The sequence below is a fragment of the Nuphar pumila genome, chromosome 1, assembly GCF_984573655.1.
Source record: "Nuphar pumila chromosome 1, dmNupPumi1.hap1.1, whole genome shotgun sequence".
Lineage (NCBI taxonomy): Eukaryota > Viridiplantae > Streptophyta > Magnoliopsida > Nymphaeales > Nymphaeaceae > Nuphar > Nuphar pumila.
In genome coordinates, this window is record NC_143249.1 from 168,598,072 (window position 1) to 168,619,772 (window position 21,701).

Here is a 21,701-nt window from a genome sequence, read left to right on the forward strand (position 1 = left end):
AAAATATCCAGGAATAGCGAGAATAACTGTCAACAAATAAAAGATAGTATCTAGTTCCAGACATAGAAGCAACTGAAGTAGGCCCCCAAACATCAGAACAGATAGTCTCAAAAGGTCTTGAAGCTCTTTTATTGATAGAATGAAATGGTAAAACATGACTCTTACATAAAAGACAACTAGAACATTTGTTGTCATTTACATTTATTCCTAAACTTGACTTGGGAATGAGGTTACTTGAAACAAGCTTTTCAATGAAATTATTACTGCAGTGACCTAGACGACCATGCCAAAGGTTTGGCTTATTGATTTTAGAGACACTAAAAACGCAGGTAGAATTTTCAGAAGACAACGATGATTGGAGCTTCAAGTTTGGCTCTGCAGAGCGAATATGTGTTGAAGGATCTTCTTGAAAAACATACATATTGCCTTGCCGTTTTCCTCTAGCGAACGTCTCCTTCGTGCAGACATCCTTAACAAGAACAGAAGAGGGAGGGTGAAAATTCAACTGAGGCTTTGATATCATCAACAAGTTTAGAAACTAAAACAATGTTTTTCTTGATATTAGGGGCATAAAGAACATTTGAAAGATTGATGGAAGATTCGGGCAAGGGTATGATGGAGTTTCCAATATGCGAGACAGAGTGGTGTGATCCATCTCCAGTAACTATACTACTTCTACCAATGTAAGGAACAAGTTTTAGGAGCTTACCTGCATCACCAGTAACATGAGTCGTTGCGCCAGAGTCCACATACCAAGTACCTTGCTCATTTTGTTTCATATTCAATTCTGCTAAGGCTGACAACAACAACTCTTTTACTTCGCCGTTGGTCCTTGTATTGTCTGTGCCTCTTTTTGCTTCAGTTTGTGTTGATTTTCCTTTATTTAGGGGATTGAACCAGCAGTTAGCTTTGATATGCCCCCTTTTATTACACAGAAAGCAAGTAGGGATTGGCCTCTGTCTTTGTGGGTTGGTATATGAGTTGGGTGTAGGCAATAATCCACGACCTCCATGACCACTTCTTCCTTGTGCTCCTTTTCCCTTGATATCATAGTTTCCTCGTCCGCGTGCATAAGTAACCCCTGTAGCAAGAACTTCTTGTGCCCCAGCATGCATAGATGATTCTTCAGAAAATCCCTTTAGATTCATCTCATATTGTAACAATTTTGCGCGCAGATCTTCAAAGTTGGGCAGCTCAGGTAAACATAACAGAGAAGTGACAATCATATGATAGTCGTGTCCCAATCCACTGAGGGTTTGTTGTACCAAATCTTTATCAGAAACTGTACTTCCAACAACTGCTAACTGATCTGTGATAACCTTTATTTTGTTCAAATATTCCATGATGGTCATGAAATCCTTTCTTAACATTTGAAATTTTCTTTTAAGAAACATAATCCTGGCCTGAGAAACCTGTGAGTATGTCTGAACAAGTCTGTTTCAAAGTTGCATGGCAGTGTAGTCATCTGGAATGGCTACAAGAACCTCTTGTGACAGTGTTGATGTAATATAAGCAACAAGCGCTTGGTCTCTTTTCATCCAAGCCACAAATTCAGGATTTCTAACATATATGGTAGTAGATTCCCCTTTGTTGTCCCTTTCTTCTTGTGATATGAACTCAGGAGGAACTGGAATAGATCCATCCAGATGTCCAGAAAGATCCTGACTCCTGATGAAAGGTATGATTTGCCTCTTCCAAGTCAAGAAGTTACCATTATTTAATTTTTCAGACACAAGTTGACTGAGGAAACTTGAAGAAAGAACTGACTGGTTAGGAAGAGAATTCATGTTTCACAGAATTAAGAATGTATTCAGCACAATCTGCTTACACCTGCAGTTTTTGTAACTCTTTTTTTTTTTTTTTGCAGGAACTAATTCAGATTGCTGATATGAAACAGAAATTGAATGTCAATCAGATTTCTGATTTGTATATGAAATGGAATATCGGATATGAAAATCCAAAAAAAAAAATATCAATGTGAATATGTATTCCTAATGTATCGGCTTGTTAGTGGCTGAATGAGGAAATCTGGGCTGAGTCACTCAAGAGACAAAAGGAAAACAGTGGAGAAACCAAGGTTCGGCCACCACCGAAGTAAGAGAAAAGGAAACTGTAGGGAGAAAAGTAAGGAATGAATGAGACGTGAACCCAAAAAAAAAAACTGAGTTAGTTGGGTCAGTCGTGAGCCCCAGAAACCAGAAAAATCTGAGTTGTCTGGGTCAGTCGTGAACCCAAAAAAAAAAAAATTGACTGGGTCAGTCGTGATTCCAGAAAGAGATGAGAAACAGACTGAGACTGACTGGGTCAGTCGTGATTCCAGAAGGAAACGAGAAACAGATGTGGGATGAAAAGAATGAGACTGACTGGGTCAGTCGTGATTCCAAAAAAAAACAAGAACAGACGTACCTTTTTGGATTTTCAGACTTTAGAAGAGGAAATAGAGGAGAAAAAGATCTTCAGACGTGCCTTTTTGGATCGATCCCAGTTTCAACTGAAGCGTGGCTCTGATACCATGTTAGATTTGCAACCTGCGATCGTTCCACACGAGAGAGCTGCGAAACAGAGAGAGATAGAGAAAGGGAGAGAGAGGTTTGGGAAAAATCGATACCCTGCTATGTATGGGTCGGCTGTTGTGTATTCCTTTATGTTAACATGTGATTACAAACAAAATTAGGGTACTAGAATACCCTTTTTACAATAATCAGTATTACATAATGCCATTAATGAAGAAGTGGGTGTCACGGGTCTGGATCTTCAGATCCATGACCCGTAACCAGAGAAAACACTTCTTTTCAGTTGATTGGGTGTGGACATAGAAGAGGAGATTTTTACTACATGGATTTTTTTACTATTCCAACTAAATTTTTTTGTAACAACGACCAAGATAAAAATATTGTAACTTGGCACAAGAGACTTAGACATTCTAGTTATCTAAAGGCATGTTTGGAAGCGGGAAACATATGGAAGAAGTGAGCCGAGGTTGGAAAATAGTACGGTTTTTCTGACCTTTCCAAATGAGCAAAACCTTTTCACTGAGAATCATGTTGAAAAAAAGTATTGTTTTTTACAGGAAAGACTCCTACAGAGGGGTGGAGGAATCATTCTTATCAAAAGCTTTCTCGGTTAGGGCAAAGCCCCTTTCTCGCCCCCCGCCTCTTTTGTTTGCAGGGAGAGACAGCCCCTCCACTCTGCAACCATGTTCCTCCTGCTGACTAAGCTCTCTCTCTCTCTCTCTCTCTCTCTCTCTCTCTCTAACGGTGCAAAATAGCAACTAAAGGCGCGTACATAGTTTAGCATTACGGTCTCCCTATAATGCTTGTCTATATAGACAAAGAGGTCTGACCAAATGAGGTTGGTTTGGAGACTAAGCTAGTACCTCATTTCACACGAGGTCTTTCACTTGAATTTAGTGATTATGAGTGAAAATTCTTGACTGAACGCTATCAGACAAAGATGAAACAAGTGTCTTGTTTCTTGAAAATAGCACGAAAGATAGTTGATGGTTTTGACAAAGACAGACTTTTTTAAAAAAGACAAAGTCTTGTTTTGAAAAGACAAAGACAAGCTTTTAGGACAAAAGTATCGAAAAGACTGAGACATTTTTTACTTTTGGAAAGATGACATGGCTCCTATTTTAGAAATGTGCATTTATGAGAAAGGGATTGGGTTTAGGTTGGTTTACATGTTCGTCAAGGGCTTCAGATTGCTTCATCAATCTATGGGACTTCTTAAGGACCTAATGTTTGTTTATCTACAAGATGATCCTGAGACAGGACTAGATAGGCTTTTCCTAATGAGACAATTGGGTTTTTGGGAACTATGTCGGTTGCAAGAAAACTAGTTAGTAACATGCAAAAACATAGCATGATCATGCATGATGAAATGCTTTGATTTTACCTATTATAATCAAAGATGAACACGAAGCAAGTTCTTAAGACAAATTTTTTAACTCGTGAAAGATCAACTTTTTGAGAAAAAAAATGCAGAAGATACTTGAACTTGGCTTGCTTGAAGTCGATATTGCCATTTTTTATGAAGGATTATGTTGACAAAATATATTTTCAGATGTTCCTCACTCCTTGACTTAATGATTAGTCATTTAAAGTGGGAGGGTCTTGCTAACGACCAACTATCGATCTCAAAACAAAGCAGGAACCTTGTCTTACATGAGGGTCTCATCAGCAAAATGAATAGTCATTTAATGTGAGAGGTCTTGTCGACGATCGTCCATCAGTTTCAAGATGAAATGCAGTAAGATAAAGACATTTTTAAAAATTGACTCAAAATGATACTTCTTGCAAAAACTATGATAATGATCAATGCATTGCAAAAAGGCCCAATTCAGATCAAATCAACAAAAGATTATAAAAAAATTTGTCAAAACAAAACTTGTTAGGGGACCAACTTGTAGACCTTTGTGGGTCAAATGAGACAACCTAAATCACTAGATGCAATATGAATGTTATTAATAAGATAATGAAATCATGGAGATAAAGAACTTCATGACAGACAAATATGACATTTATGACTTACAAAGGTGCATGACATAATGCTCAGTGACATGATGAGACTTATGAAATGCAATGTAAATGATAACCTAAGTCTAAAAATGATGCTCCAAATCTTTTTTGTTTTAAGAAGTAACTGCCCCTTGAAATTTTTTTGGAAATTTGTTGTGTCTCCATGATTTGGGTAAACGTGACGAAAGCACATCATCCATGGTGATGAATGGCGTCAAACCACCATAAAATTTCCTGGTTTTCCAACCATTCATTTGTGCTATATATCATGTTCATTTTTGTGGGTTCCATCTGAGACATAAGCAACCCGGATATGGTGCTTTGAAGAGATCGGAGAGACCCCTGATAGCTTACTGGTAGGGGGTACCTCTCACCGGATCCTCACTCTGAATGGGGCAGAGATGGCAGATCTTGACTGTTGATACCGTCATCCAGATTGCTCCTCATGATCTTTGCCAACCTGTTCAGCTAATATGATCCAGACAAGGGCTTGCTAGGTATGCTGCTGCAATTATATTTTTCTTCTTTGCGACAAACAAAATGCCAAAAGCAGGGGCATTTCATGTGCAGCACTGGAAACACCACATCTGCAATTGGCAACTTTGTTTTCATTTTGCCATATCAGTTGAAACTGAAATTGGTCAAAACTTTTTTCTTTCATTTGGAGTGGCATTGAATTGTGATAAGAGCAAAAACTGTTGTGATAAAGTTCTAGTGAACAAGGAAATACCAATCACTGAATACTGATCTGGAAGCATCAAATTCACAGCAGAGTTTTTTTTAAAGAAATGGCATTTCATTGATAATAAATAGCACAGAATCAGCAGGGATAGTGACGAGCGATGAGGTATCATGGCCACTGTCAATTATAACCCTGTTTAGACGAGTATACAGGTTAAAACTCACAGCAAGAGTTTGATCACAGCAGGTTAAAATTCACAGACGAGTATACAGGTTAAACTAACAATGAAGATTTGAAGGTCGTTAGCTTCTGCACACTGATGTTGTGTTGGTATAGCTTGTTCTTTTGATCAAAACTAAATGGCTCCCAAGGGAGTTGAGTTGTTTTACAGTCAGATGAAGAACTGCCAATGGAGACTTGAAGCCATCCTTGGGGGTTAAGGTTTTCCTAGGTAAGCTGTATGATGGATGTTTGTAGAGATACCACATAAGATGCAATAGGAAGAACTGCATTGTTTTTATTTGAAAGTATCTTCATTCCTATCCTCTGTTTCCACTTGTTTTATTGGTTTTTAGTTAGATTCTTGAGTCAATATTTTCATGAAACAAAAAAAGCTTATAATTGGCTTTGCAGCAGTATGCACATGCAGTAATACTGTCTCATGGAAAGTTTATTACATTGGCATCGCAGCAGTAAGACTTCAGACTCATGTTCTTTACTACATAAATTCTGCAATGTAGCTGTACCAGTTATTTACATTGCCCTTGCACTTGTTGTCTACATACAGCAGAGAGGTTGCTTGTGTGCTTGGTTCAAAATTCAAGTCATTGTAGAACTTATGCCACAAATATCCAGAACCTTCCTTTTTTTCTAATCTGTATGAAATCATAAATCCATGGTTTGCAAATGATAATAGATGATAACTTTCACATGACTTTGAATGTTCTTCTCCTCCAACATGTTTGTGTATTAGCAAGATCGACCCAGGCTCACAAAGAGCTCGACCCAACTGTTATTGGGTTTGGGCTAGGCACAGGTCTTATCGGGCCAGGTTCTGAGTGGGTTGAGCTGGGCCCTTTAAACACAACCAATAAACAGGTTGAGTGGATTAGTAATATTTTAGGGGAACTACCATTTGTTAGCTAAGAGGAAAATTTTTCATGCACAAACAAACAAGCGAAAAAATCTCTTTCGTTTCCAGCCTATTTTTCTCATGCTACACAAACAAGCGAAAAAAAATCTTTTGGAAAAAATTTCTTTTCCTATGAGAGTTTTTCTCGCTTCCAAATGTACCCTAAGTTGTATCCTTTTTCCTTTTTTGGAAAAATTTTATAATGAAAAAGATTTTATATGTAAGGATTGCATACTTGAAAAAATAAAATCTCAAACATTTCCAAATAGATCTTTTGTTTCTAAAAAGAAGTATCTAATTTGAATGATGATATAATATTGAAAGTGTGGATGATGAAATGTCTAATGATATGGATGCCAATGATTCACTTGAAAGATCTAATAATGATTCATCACATGAAATTTGTGTTTACACAAACCGTGAAAGTGAGGATCAACCATGTGACTTAGAAAAATATTCAGAAAATGAACCTGTAGGTGAACCTAACCCATCTTTGGAAGAACCTAGTCTTAGGAAATCTCAAAGGCTTTTAAAACCACCAAACCAATTTATGTCATATGAATCATTCTCAGCTAATTTTAAGGCTTGCCTAATATCTATTCATTATTATTATGAACCCTCCAACTATAGTGAAGCCAAAGACCACTCTCAATGGGTAGAAGCAACGAAACTTGAACTAGATGCCCTTCATAAAGCCAACACATGGGAAATAGTAAAACTACCTTTAGGAAAGAAGGCCATAGGTTGTAGGTGAGTATTTAGAGTGAAAACTACGAGTGATGGTTTTCTTAAAAGATACAAGGCTAGGTTAGTTGTCAAAAGATACTCACAAGAATATGGGATTAATTATGAGAAAACTTTCGCACTGGTAGCTAGGATGACTAGTGTTAGAACCTTAATAGTCGTAACTTTTATCATAAAATGGCCTATCTATAAATTAGATGTCAAAAATATTTTTCTTAATGGAGAAATTAATGAAGAGGTTTACATGGATCCTCCTGCAGGGTGAGATATTGCTTAAGCTTAAAAAAGCTTTGTATAGTCTCAAACAAGCTTAAAAAAGCTTTGTATAGTCTCAAACAAGCCCCTTATGTTTGGTACGATCATTTTAGTAAGGTAACGACAGATATTAATTTGGTTTCATGTTATACTAACATTGCTCTCTTTGTTAAAAATGCATGAACAAGTATAATTATTTTATTATTGTATGTTGAAAAATATGATTATCATAGGCAGTAATAGGAAGGGTATAAATGATATTAAAAATATTCTTAAAGAAAAATTTTGATATGTTTGACCTTGGTTTCTTGAGATTTTTCTTAGGTATTAAGGTTGCGTACTCCTGAGAGGATATCTACTATCCAAAATGAAATTAGCATCCAAAATAATAGTTAAATCATGACTGACAGATGAAAAGGTAATAGATACTCCTGAGGTTATCAATGCAAAAATGGGGGCCAATGATGGCACATTTTTAGAGGATACAACAACAACAACAACTACGCCTTCATCCCAAAACAATTGGGGTCAGCGATATGAACCAAAAAAGAAATTCATTTTGGGTCTTCCACATGAATCCTTTTCCTCCAATCATTTCTATCCAACGCCATGTCCTCGGTGAGGTTCAAAGCATTCATATCCTTTCCTATCATCTCCATCCAAGTCTTCCTAGGCCTACCCCGACCTCTTTTAACTAATATATTTTCCCACATACTCCTTATTGTTAGTTAATTGAATCCCACATACTTATCCATCACTCGACATGACATAGCACATGCGGTCCACAGTGCGAGCCAATTTTCACATGTATCCAACATGGTTATTGTTATGAGAATTATCAGATATTCAAAAGGCACCATAACTTAAGGGTTTTTTATTCCTCTTCTTCATCTTTAAGCTTAATTACCTATACTGATTCAAATTGGAAAAGTAATCCTAGTAATTGTATTTCTACTACAGGTTAATGTATTTTTCTTGGTGATTCACTCATCTCTTGGAGATGTAAGAAGCAACAAAAGGTATCACTTTCTTCCACTGAAGCAGAGTATCAAAAAATGACAACCACTACTACAAAGATTGTTTGGCTACTCAATAGATGTGTTGCGATAACAAAAGTGTTATTTACATTGCGAGCAACCATACCTTCCACAAGCACATAAAGCATATAGATGTGGAGTATCACTACGTTCAAGAAGAATTCCTTAAAGGAACCATAGAGCTTCCATACAAGACATAAAAGTTTCAATTTCCCGACTTCTTCACCAAAGGTTTGCCTTATCCATGTTTTTCTTTGCTTCTTGACAAATTTTCAGTCATTTCACCATCAGTTTGAGGGGGGTGTTAAACGTATTTGTTTTCATACATATATATTTATATTAATATATACATATATCGTATATATATTAGTATACATTTATATGTATTTTATATAGTTTGTATTTTAGGATTTCTTCTGTATTTTTCTTTCTTTTATTATTTTTAAATTTTGTTATTTTTGTAATAGGCATGCCCATTAGGGGCATTTTTGTCCCATCTGTTATAGTCGTTGGGACTAGCCCAAATGCTAGTAAGGCCTCCCTTCTTCCTCTTCTTGTTGTATAAATATATGGGAACCTAACCTATATATTTTAGGCTTTATATGAGCATGTTTTGGTGATAAAATAGCATTTTTTATATGTTGTTCAGCCCATTAGTGGCTTGTGTACTTGTGCTCTTAAGTTCTTGTTCTTAGCCTTTGTGGCTTATTGTGTATTGTCCTTAGTAGCCTTGTATTTGTGCACATTTGAAATTGTACTTGTGCACATTATTTCATTACAATAATGACCTATTTATGTTTTACATATCAACTTGGGCATGTATTACATGATACATTATTCAAGATAGGTATTGCTCCAGCCCACAGTTCTACACATATTTAGAAAATATGTGTAAAACATTAACTCATCTAAGGTCTCAACTTGGTACTAGTCTGATGAGAACAACTAAGCCAATTAAAATAATCAGCCATGTACCTTTTATAACCAGGCAAAGTTTTTCTTTTAGAAGGCAAAATATAACCAGGCAAAGTTGGATCTGAAAAATACCGAATCTTCTTTATTTTTCATCTTCCAACAAAGAGAATAATGTTTCAGTCAAAATGGTTAACTTTCAAGCCGTTTCTAACTGACTCGCCAACCAATCACCAAAAACAGCAACCTCGAACTGCAGCCAAACATACACAAAACCCTACTCTTGCCATCACAAATCTTTTTAAGGATCCTATTAAATTTCAAGTGTCTTTTTCTAACAGTTTCAAGATTGGGATAAACAACATGTTTAGTAGGAAAAGGAGAAGCAATCATCTATAATTACACCAATATATTATACAAATCAAATTCCATCTTCAAATAGTATTTCCACGTTCAATATAAGGGCTACTTATAGCCTTAATTCCTTCCTTGGATGCAAAAGAAAACTCCTGCAACTCCCAGACCTTTCCACTAGATGCCAATCCAAGCATGAAAGTAAGCAAATTAAAGGATTCACCACATCTCTAGAAAAAGGCAAAACAGTATTGCAACATGAACTCCCCCATATGGGTACTTCCAACCAAAAAGATAGCAGTAATTCTGAGATCCCTGTCATGTGTGTGTCACACACACATATGGAAAAGTCTCCGGTATCAACATCCATACGGTATCAATGAATTGAAACTCATAGGAACGGGTTGTTTCAACTCAATCTGACATCATAGATGTGATCTACGTGTTTGCTTTGGTGGAGATTAACCCGTGGACCATGGTTTTCTGACAAAAAATATATATTTGTTTTTAAGCCAAAATGATTTCAGCCGTTGAATTTTTTATTTGCCAGAAAAACCTGTTTATACATTAGAATCCCGTGATCCAAGGGCTGATCTTGACTAAATCATACCTATAGATCACATCTACGGTCCCATATTGAGTCAAAACTTCCACTATGAGGTCCGACTCATTTATACCGTATAGACATGTGTACCGGAGACTTATCTCATACATACATACATACATATATATATATGTGTGTGTGTGTGTGTGTGTGTGTGTGTGTGTGTATTAACATTTGCTCATATTGACGTTACCTAAAAATGAGTTTCCTTTTTCATTTTTTAATTTTTTTTTGTTATTTTTCATGAAACTAACCTTACAGACATGATCTACATGTTTAGGTTAGTGGAGGTTGGCCCTTAGATGATCCTGATCACGCATAATTTTTATACATATTATTTAAATTTCATGTGCATAATTATATGTGAAACAAGGCTAAATACCCATATTTAATCAAGTTTTGGCATGACACTTCGTCTATTTCAAAAAAAGAGAAAAATTTTGCAAAGTGAACCCATTTGAGTTTTTTTGGAAATATAATTTTTGTAATAGCCTTTTTGAAAATAGCATTTTAAAAAGGGTGTCTTGAATTTTTGAAAATTTGGGGAGTTTTAGAAAATATTTTTTTTAAGAGGCACTAACCCTAGGTTTTCTCTTTAAATAGTATTAAGAGAGGAGAGAGGGGCATCTTCCACATTGGAATTCACGCCCCCTCACATCCTCTCTATCTTCTCTCTCTCTTTTCCCTCCTATCCAGCCGGTCCCTACCCCTATTCTTCTTCTTTTCTTCCTTTCTTCCCTTGTCTGTCGTCGGTTTCTTCTTCTCCCCGTCTTCGGAGGGTGGTGGTACGCGTGTGATTTCATTGGAGGACCGCTCTTCTGCTCAACCTCTCCGTCGAAGGCGAACTGTCGAGGTACGCTTCTTCGCCCCCCCCCCCCACCCTTCTCATTACTTTTCTGCATATTACCTATTTTGTTTAGTTTAGCATGCATAAAAAATCATCTTTCAAAAAAATCACATATAGGGTAGTTTGATTCTTATCTTATTTTTTGCATTTAGATTAGAAGTAAATCAGATTCATTGCATTTTGCTGGTTTTTATTTCTTTGGGTTAGGTGTAGTTGAATTTTTTTTTAGAGGATACACGGCTTCGACCCAATCAGAAACCTTAAACAGATCAGAGTGATCTGTGTGTTCAGGCAGATTTGTTTATATCTGTTAAGTGCCGAAAGAGCAACCTGAACCAGCGTGTTCACGCATGGCTGCTCAGATCTCATTTGAGATTTTTTGATCTGATCTGATTCTTGAGTGATCAGATCAGACCGAGTTAATGTGTGGGTCTGCACAACAACAAAAAAAAGAAAAAAAAAGGGAAACGTTATATTTTGTTAGGATTGCTCCAGCATTAAAACTGTTTTTTTTTATCAGACTTATTGTAAACGCTGATATGCGTGATCTCTAAATCATGCACAGCAGCGTGAATCTGTTACTTGCTGAAGCAGCCTGAAGCTGTAGTTTCAGGCCCCACTGCTATAGTGTGTGTATCGCCATGTGTCCTCTCTTTCATATTTTATTTTAGTGATTTAGTGCAGCATCGCATTGGATGGTAGTTAGAATCCTTTCATCTGATCAGATCACAACATCTGTCTAGTTAAAATAATCTGATCGGTGCACAGTCCAGCGTGACGGTCATTGATAAGCTGTTAGTTAGGTTCTGCGTCTTTTTTTTATTCAGATTAGTTTAAAATAAGTTTTGGTTTCTTGTGATCAGTAGTGCCGTAGTTTGTTTAGACCAAAATTATTTCATGATTAGGCTGTTAACAATTAGTTTGTTATAGTGTTTTGTTTAGTAGTTACTTTGTCAAATCAACCGTGTAGTTAGTTTGGTTTCAACGTTTTGCTTGAGTCATTTAGTTAGTTAGACTCTCTTGTTCATTTGTTACATGGCTAATTAATTAGATAGCTTTAATAGTCTTTATAGTTTTAATTGATTTTATTCTCGTAACTAACATTTGTCCTTCTAGAGGTCGTGTGTGGGTTCGTGTTTTTATGTTTTTCTCTTGTGCTTTGCAGGTGGGTTCACCTTGAGGATAAAAGCGCGATAGCGAAGGGCCGTGCGCGTTTTACGATAAGAATACTAGATTGCGAGGAAAATAAGCCCTGCAATTTTTACTTTTCTTTATTTTATTTTATTTTTAGGGCCAGAAGGCCATTTATTTTAAGTTGGATTGTAATAAGGCCTCTTTATTTTTTAAGCCCTCCGCAGAAAGTAATACATTTTATTTATTTAATTATTTTTATTCAAAGCAATAAAGATTGTATTTGTGTGGGGTACAAAAGTATTTAAACACGTTCCCTATGTTCGACCCAGTGCCACTAGTGTGAGGCAGTGGGCCGAAAATTGAAATTTTGTGCACAATTTACACAAACGATTTTCATTGAAAAACTCTTTTAAAAATACTTTCACGAAAAGTTGCACCACGTCCCATTATGACATGTAGGCATGGTTTTATGAGACTTGAAAAATCAATGACGTACAACGCATGATATTTTCTCAGCTCATAAAATCATGTTTTTTCATCGAAAATACATTATCCAAAAGCTGATTCCTAGCATTTGGACCATGTCGAATCCATCCATGAGGTCCGATTAGGTCAATACGACCCGCGCATATGATTTCCAGTTCATTCAGATGGTCGGGACGACATTAGCAAATGTTAAACCTATATATATTCCAATATCTTGAGAATATTGTGAATTTAACATGATATTTTTCATTGTCATTATTTTGCAATTAAAAATGTGAGATTTGCAAAAAGAATACCTATTTGAATTGTCACATTTTCAATACATGGAATTCACATTAAAAACACTTTGCAATTTTTTATTATTTATATGTTTGCTATATAGTTATCTATATGTTATAAATTTTATGTACCAACAGTTTCTCAAGAAAAACCATGTTTTAGAAAATATCATGAGGTTTTCCCTAAGATTTCCCCAAGTATGAGATTTGATATTTCTCAACAAAGAAGGACCGTAATTAGAAGAACAGCATGATGTATTAAGGAGAGAATATTTTCTCTTAATTGAACTTTTGTTAAAAATGTCAGATAAGAATATATTCTACTAGCTCCATATGTAATAATTGTATTATATGGCAAACAAGAATATATTATGCAAGCTCACAAAGCAAATAATTATGCTATATTACAGATAGGAATCTATTCTTCCAACTTAGTTTGTGATTTTAGTTTGTTATAAATACATCACCTCTTGCCTGGATGGAGCATGAGTGTTTTTCATAAACACTTACGTTCCTTGCATAAATTAAGACCTGTAAAGACAGACTCACTTGCTTCCCAATTAGGCTAAGTTCGCTAACTGTATATGGAACTAATTTGTCTAAAGTTACTAACCCCATTCCCATATCATATCAAGCATCATTTATTTGCACAAAACTTATTGACACAATTCTTTTGGCAATCTTAACTTGCATATCAATTGCAAAATCATGTAGTATCATGTCTGGTAATTGTTAATATTGTTTGCCTGTGACATAGTATAGTAGGCTTTTCCAAATTCTTCTTTACAGAAGTTATGATTGGCACCAGTATCCACAACCACTTAGCACTTTTACCATATATGCTCTTTGTCTAAGACAATCTATGCAAGAATGACTATCAAGGATGTTAATCCCGTCATTCTCTTGATTTGCTTAACTTATAATTTCAAATGATCCTTGACTTTTTTAGATAAGTCTATGGGTTTAATTGTCTTTTTAGTCATATTTGATAGTAGGCTGAGTTAGATACTTTTCTTTAACACATCTCCTAGTATAACTCTTTCCTCGCCAGAGCTTAATTTGGAACTTACTGATTGAATAATCCGATAATATTGAGAGGATCTATGTCACATAGGTGTGGGTGTGAAGGTGGCGATGTGGCACTTTAAAAAAACTTGGGTGCGGGGAGGGTATATATATAATTTTGGACAGTTTTAAGTTAACACTACATGTATGTGTGTGCATTTATGTATATAATATAGATAAAACTGGACTTGGTTAGGGTTAACTGAATCCACTTTTGGAAAGAAATGGACCTCAGTGTGGTTGACTTCACCTGACACAAAGGAAGCCGTGTCCAAGTGTCGCACTCGCATGGGTGCGGGGGCGGGTGAGGGGACGGTGCCCTGTTAGAAGAGTCCATGTTACATAGGAGAGGATGGGAAGTACAAAAGAATATGTTACAAAATTCCTCCTTGCAAACTACTTACTTTTCTATCTTTGAACATTTATGGCTTGATTTCCACCCATCTTCTTATCCATCTGAACTATCACATTGAATAAGATCTCACTTTGCATTTTGATCTTGTTGAAAATGTGATCTTGATCTGCAGCTTGATGGATTGTATCTATAGTTTCTTCATCAGCTTCAAGGCCACATATTCGCTTGATGAATATTCAAAGATCATTTTCTGCTAAGCATTCTTCAAGTTCTTCGTTCTCAATGATATCCACTGGATTTTAAAAGAGTATTTTACTTGCTCCTGGACAACTTTTTTGCAAAATGTTCCTATTTTTTGGCATGCAAATCATTTTTCTGATTTTGGTTGTTCTTGCTTATCACACATTCAAAAGTGTATAGCTTAAACTTCTTCATTCTGCGAGTTCTTTTGAATTAAGGTTTTTGAAAGCTTTTGTGAGAACTTAGGAGGAAGATTATATTCTTCATTACCCTGATGGGTTTCGACATAGACTTATGACAATGTTAAAGCTTGCTATATAACATTCTAATAAAGAAAATACAAGAAAGAAATGAGTCACCCATGATTATGTGTAAGCCATGTATTATCCAACCCTTTCACCCTTGGATCCTAAAGCGAAATACACTGAATTGCAAGTGGATGAGATGCCCATTAATGAAATTGTGGAATAAGGAGAATTTGTGCTGTATGTGTATCCCACTGACTTACATCCTACCCATATAGATTTGCTCACTCCAGTTTTTTGTGATGTTACTTACCATAAACCCCAAGATGGAGTCAAAATCCACCTTCAAGCCAAAGTCCAAGAGTCCGTTGCAGAAGACAACTTTGCCCAGTCTCGATTCAAAACCAGATGAAAATGATGATTTATGTGGCAACCGAGAGCATGAAGTCATGATGAGTTGGCATAAAAGCAATAGAAGGTGAAAATGAGGGATGTTATCAAAGGCTATCCCACCTTCTGGAGCCAAGTTTGAAATACAAGGCCTTGATACCAAATGTAAGGAACATAACCAAGAAGAAAGTAAGTGGGGTCTGTCATCACAAGCTCTAATCTACACAAATGAAAGCAAATGTTGATGGAAAAAACCATATGCTCCCTTGAGGCAGGAAGGTACTGTAGTTTTAACAAACTAAAACTATATAATGAGTTGGCAGAATAGATTCCTATCTGCCAATATAGTACAATTATTTACTTTGTGAGCTGACAACATTTTTGTATGTCATAATGTACAATTATTACATGGGGTGTCGGCAAAATGTATTCTTGTTTGCTGTTTACAACAAAAGTTCAATGAACAGAATACACTCTCTCCTTAATGCATGACACATCATTCTACTCATTATGGTTCTCCTTTGTCGAGAAATCTTAAATATTCTTCCTAATAACAGATGCACAACCCATTTACCTTTTCTCCTGCAATTTCTACAGCTTTTCACTTCATGCATGAATATCTCTAGTTGTGAATAATTTTCTTCAACATTCTTTGTTTCTAATGTAGGACAATACACTTTCATCTTGAAAATATGCAAACTCTAGGTATTCTATAAAATCAATTCTTTGAAATTTTTGTTCAATGCCCTTTCCCGTTCTTCTCTAATTAGATAATTAAAGAACTGTTTGTATACAGTTGTCTTTTATGGATCAAGATGTCATCGAGCACATTTTGTTCTATCACCCATGTTAACACTTTCAGTTGTAAATGTGTCCATCAAGGTTATCAATTATGCAACTTATCCTTCCATATGCAGTAAAATGAAAATCTATATTGGGATATTCGCCTTGAATTGCATCAGCTTCTTTAAGATAACTTTCCCTAATTTTTTTTTTTGTAGAAATTACCATATTGCAGTCAACCTTTTATTGGCCAGGATTCCCAATTACTTCTAAACTGCATCAAGTGTATTTGCAATCCTTCAATTCCTCTGTGAGTACATCATGCAACAAGTATTGTGTTCTTGGGATTCTCTCAATAATAAACTCATATTGTGACAACAGGTACTACCCAGGTTTACCGGAAGCGCTGGTAGGATAGGGGAATCACGCTTCCACGAAACGCGCTTCGGAAGCATGAAACGCAGTGCTTCCGAAACTCACGGGGAAGTGCCCATTTTAATTAGGAATAAGCGCACTTCCCAGTTAACAGGATATGTGCTTCCCAATAAAGGGAAGGTCGATTTCCGTTAATAAGGAAGCTCGCTTCCTGATATTGGGAAGCTCGCTTCCTAGAGTTTTCTTTATTTTTTAACGATTTGACAGTTTTACCCCCTAATTAAATGTTTTTTACCAAAAAACAAAAAGAAAACTTATTTTTTGTAAGGTCAAAATGGTCTTTTTGTGAGAAAAAAAAAACCTAAATTGCATAGGTTTTGATGGTTGTCTTCCAACGAACTCTCTCTCTCTAGTTCTTGGCCATCTTCATCAGTGTCTGAGCCTCCTTGGGTGACCTCCAACAATGGCGATCAGCGCCCTTAGGTACCCCTCTCTCTCATTCTCTCTGTCTCTCACTCTCTCCCTCTCTCTTTCTCTCTTTCTCTCTTTTTCTCTCTCTCTCTCTCTGCCTCTCACTCTCTCCCCCTCTCTCTTCGTCTCTCACTCTTTCCCCCTCTCTCTTCGTCTCTTGCTCTCTCTGTCTCTCACTCTCTTCCCCTTTCTCTTTGTCTATCACTCTCTCCCCCCTCTATCTGTTATTACATGTGGAGATGTATGTATTATGCACACAGGAGAATGGGCTTCCATGTAAGTTTGTCCCTGTTGAGAATAAAGGTTGGTTATTGTTATTGCATAAAATTTTGATTTTTCTTTCAAGTAGTGAGCATTGTTTATACTTTATGTGAATGAATGTTTAAGAAAGTTCTAGCTTCAAATTTATGTTGAATAGTGGTTTGAGTAAGCTGTTAAGAAACTTAAGCTTGGGTTCTTGTTCAGTTTGACTTGGCTCATTTGTTGAATATCTTTTGTTCCATTGAAGACCTTGGCTTCTATTTGTCTACGTAGGTTTTTACACGTTGATCAAGACTTCATGATCCAAACAAATTAACAGCCGAGTTGCTTGCATATATAATTCAGTTTTGAAATTAATAGATCAACTTTAATATTATATACTCATGTTTTATTTTGTCAATGATAACATAAATCTTATATTTTGGTAAACTAGAAAAATTATAATTACATTTTCGCTTCCCTTTTGATTCTTATTCGCTTCTCATTCGAATTTTAGGTTGCTTCCCTCTTCATTTCCCCTTCGAATACCGGTTCGCTTTCGATTCGATTCCTAGGTCGCTTATGGTTCGCTTCTGGGATGATTTTCAATTCGCTACTAAGTTTTTTCGTGCTTCCTGCTTCCTAAAATTTTAGAAGTAACTCGCTTCTCACTCCCGCTTCCTCGACTGGCAACTCTAGTACTACCATCAAGCAAACTTTTGAAGCTTAGGGTTCTTGGCAATTTTTCTTTTTAACAACATTGAGAGTAACTATAACTATAACAATAACTATACACACACTGTCCTAACCACATCAAAAAATATCATTGTAAGTGCTTTTTGCTTAATCTCAACCTGTTGATATGATTATGAATGTCTATTTACAAACAAACATGATTTGAATCACACTAATTTAAAGAAAAATTTGAACTTTTTATTGCAAACTTTTTGTGCAATGTGAGTCATTCATTTTCATTGATTTTTTATCTCTCTAAAAACACTTCTACATGCAAAATATTTAATCCAGAACATGTTTTAACTAAGTTATAGAGAATACATCTATAAGTTCAAATTAAGAAAATATCTGCACTATGCTTTTTATAACTAGTTAGGATGATTAGGAGATCAAACTAGTTAATAAAATACCCCTCTCTCTATGGCGGAGGGCAGGAATAGACATATACATCTATCCTCCATCGTTAAGATCATAACACTATTCTGTTTCTTTCAGTTCTTCCTTAATTAAATCCGTAGGATTTTTTTCTCTAATTTTTACATTGCTTTGTAATAATTAGAGAATTTCCTCTAAGATCTGCTGCCTACTGGTTGTGGCGGAGAATTGGATCTTCTTCTTGATTTTCCTCAAATTCTGATGGTGGTGAAGGGCAAAAATTTTCTTCTTGATCTTCCCAATTTGGTTCTGGTGGTTGACCTTACAAATTAGATGTTTTTGCTCCACAATCCTGCTTCAGTGCAACTTCACTATCACTTATCCTCATATCTCAATCAGAATATGAACACATGATGCAACCAAATCTTCCATAACTATAGGGAGATATGTTGTTCTATGCATTGCCCAGTGAAATGAACATAAAATACATCTTGTCCTGTTAGGATAATCATGAACCACTTGAGCAAGTTTTCATGCACTTATTTCTGGCATTAATATACCTTCCACCCAAAACTTCAATGTCACTCATAAATTGGTCCTCTTTCCACACATTCATAAAACCACCTTGTTTGAGCATGAATATTCAAGAAGCGTCCCTCTGCTTAGTAGGATTCATGATCCATTTGAGAAAAAAAGAAAGAAAAAAAGATAAATTATGTCCATGTAAAGGATCTTCAAAACCTTATTATGAATGGAAATCCAATATTCTTAGTGTTGGGGGGGTTCGTATATGATAATATGGATGAAACAGCCCTATCCGAAACTGAAATAATCAGGACAAAAATTATATGTAATAATACACCTCTATTTCCTATTTGAAACTAAAATACGCATTAATTTAAGAAGAAAAAAAGGAGACAAAAATAATCAGAACAAAAGATGAATGAAACAATATACGCCTCTTTCTGATACAAAGGGCTGCATCATGTTGTTTATTTTGACACTACAAAACAATGCAATGCACCATATGATATGGCATGATTTTATAGCATGGCAGAAACAGTTTGCAAAAGAATTCTAGCCACAAATCTCAACTACATTCATTTCTTTTCTGTTGTTCTTTAAGTCATTCATCCTTATTCTTAGGAGTTACTATAAGCTCTACGTGTGATTCAATTTGCAACTGAAAAATACATAGATGTCAACAAGAGGTTCTTTATCAAAAATGAACCCACTGGAAGCCTATTCATTAAAAAAAAAAAGAAACTGGCACCAACAGCAGGCAACCTGGACAATTACAGGTTGTGACTGGTTTATAATGAAATAGATGGATATCACACTGCTCATTCTTTGTCTACAAGATCTTCATAAACCTCATTCTACTTTGATGTATGACATGTCATAATCTGTCACACGGATACTCCTTGACTACCGCTCTGTATCCCTTTATATACAAGTCATACTGGAAACTTCATAAAAATGGCCACATCCCTGTATCCGTAGCCGTATCCATGTGACATAGGTCGTAATAGACGGCCATCACACTGCTCATTCTTTGACTACATGACCTTCATAAGACCATATTCTATTTTGATGTATGACAATATCGGGTGGGTATCACACTGCTCATCCTTTTAAGAGAAACTTTACAAGGCCTTATTTTCTTCCAACAAAGTTGGCTCCTACCTGCCCTTAGCTCACATGCAGCCTTGCAGCCCATAACAATGCTCGTCCGGCATGCTGCCCTACTACTTCAAACTTACAATCAAGGGCATAATTTTCTTTCGCTAAGGCCCACAAAATATCTACTTTAGTATGAGAAATGCTAAAAACACGTCATTATCCCTTAAATCGTGTGAACATTTCGCCGATATGAATAATCATCCTGCAACTAGCGTGACGTTTGCGTGCACCGTATCCAAAATTGCGACCACACTAGCATCTTAGTAACGGTCCTGATTCCCACTCCTCTACTTCCATCGCACCTAAAATGCTAACATTCCAACCAAAGTTCCAGATTTCCCTCAGAGCCCCCACATTTCCAGCAGAAATTCCCATGATCCCATTAGCCTTCCACGTACAAGCATCAATGAATCCGTTCAGCAATTAAACCATGAAAAAAGAGGACGAAGAAGAAGGATACGAAGAAAAGCACAAAATCCCCGAAGCAAACAAAAGAAAAAAATTGGAAAAGGAGAATTCCATCAATTCAAGCAGAAGTCATGGTTGGCCACACCAAAGTCAAAACAAGATCAACAAATTCAACTAAACCAGCACCGAATTCTGGTTCCGAAACAAATCATCAATCAAATTTCCCCAAGAAATCAATCTCAATTAGCCAACTCAGCACTAAAATTCCAACCTAACAAAAGAAAGGGGAAAACCCCAGCGATTTCGCATCACAGATTTGGCTTCGATTCAATCCACAACCCAAAATGGGGGGAAAGGAAAAGAAAGCCCTAGAAAACGCAAACCGCATCACAAGAAAGAGCGAAATTGGCACCTGAAAGTGTCCATCGACATCCGGTTCCGACTCCTCCAGAAAGAGAACCACATGTTGAGAGATCACGAACGGAGAAAGAACCGCACCGATCGGCCACCGGAGAATCTCGGGGACCACGGAAGCGAGGCTAAGCATGGGGAAATCCCATGAAGGGAGCAGATTCCGCGCTCTCTTCCGATACCGATCGAGCGCAGACGCATAGATACTCGATTTTCGATCTGTTCGTTTCCTACTCCGAATCGGAGAAACCAAGAGTCCGTCTCCTCCTCCTTCTGTGCCTCTCCTTCCTTCTTTTCTTTCCTCTTCTTCTTCTTCTTCTTCTTCTTCTTCTTCTTCTTCTTCGTGGAGAGGCCCTGGCTTCTCGTTGGCGTTCACAGCTTAGCACTCGGCAGGAGGAGGGAGAGGGAGTCCTTTTTGCCTTTTTTTTTCCCCCTCCGCTAATTTACCGTTATATTCCTCGTCGTCTTTTGGTTTTTTATTGACCCCATGTAGCTCCGAAAAATCACGTCTTTCAGTGGGATGCTGCCAGCTGCAGAAAATAGAACAACGCATCTTATGCTTTTTGACGTGGCAGTGTCTGAGTAAAGAACTTGCTTTTTAAAGTGACTTCAGTGTTATATATTTTGGCCTGCCAGATTTTTCTTTTGGACAGACAAAGCTGGAGTTACCAATTATACAACTATGCCATTAAGATTCGAACTTGCAACCTCGCAACACATTGTGACGTGCACTAACTTGTCCTGCCAGACAGGCATTGGTTTTCGGCGTGCCAGGTTGATTGGTGTTCAATTTCTGAAAAGCACAAAGAAAAGGCTTGCGCGGTGGTGGGTTGAGGGCCGTCAAGGTTTGATTCTCATGGTCGCTCGCTAACTTTAGAGGCAAGGGTCCCTAACTTTAGAGGTTTATGTTGTCGGCACACTATGATAGTAAGTATGACAG

General features: G+C 36.7%; 1 protein-coding gene and 1 long non-coding RNA gene across 5 annotated transcripts in view; one reads left to right on the forward strand and one right to left on the reverse strand.

Moving 5' to 3' along the window:
* The window catches only part of LOC149851230 (protein TRANSPARENT TESTA 9-like), a 153,505-nt gene extending 132,335 nt beyond the window's left edge, over window positions 1-21,170 (reverse strand). For all 4 annotated transcript variants that reach the window (XM_089999380.1, XM_089999387.1, XM_089999395.1 and 1 more), the window contains exon 1: window positions 20,763-21,170. In XM_089999380.1, coding sequence (XP_089855506.1) covers window positions 20,763-20,815 — 53 coding nt within the window. In that variant the 5' untranslated portion in view covers window positions 20,816-21,170. The remainder of the gene's footprint in view (window positions 1-20,762) is intronic.
* Window positions 550-2,091, forward strand: LOC149851231 (uncharacterized). The gene is made up of 2 exons (XR_016430809.1): window positions 550-683; window positions 1,868-2,091. It is a non-coding gene; the product is annotated as an uncharacterized LOC149851231 (long non-coding RNA).
* Window positions 21,171-21,701: the final 531 nt, after the last annotated feature.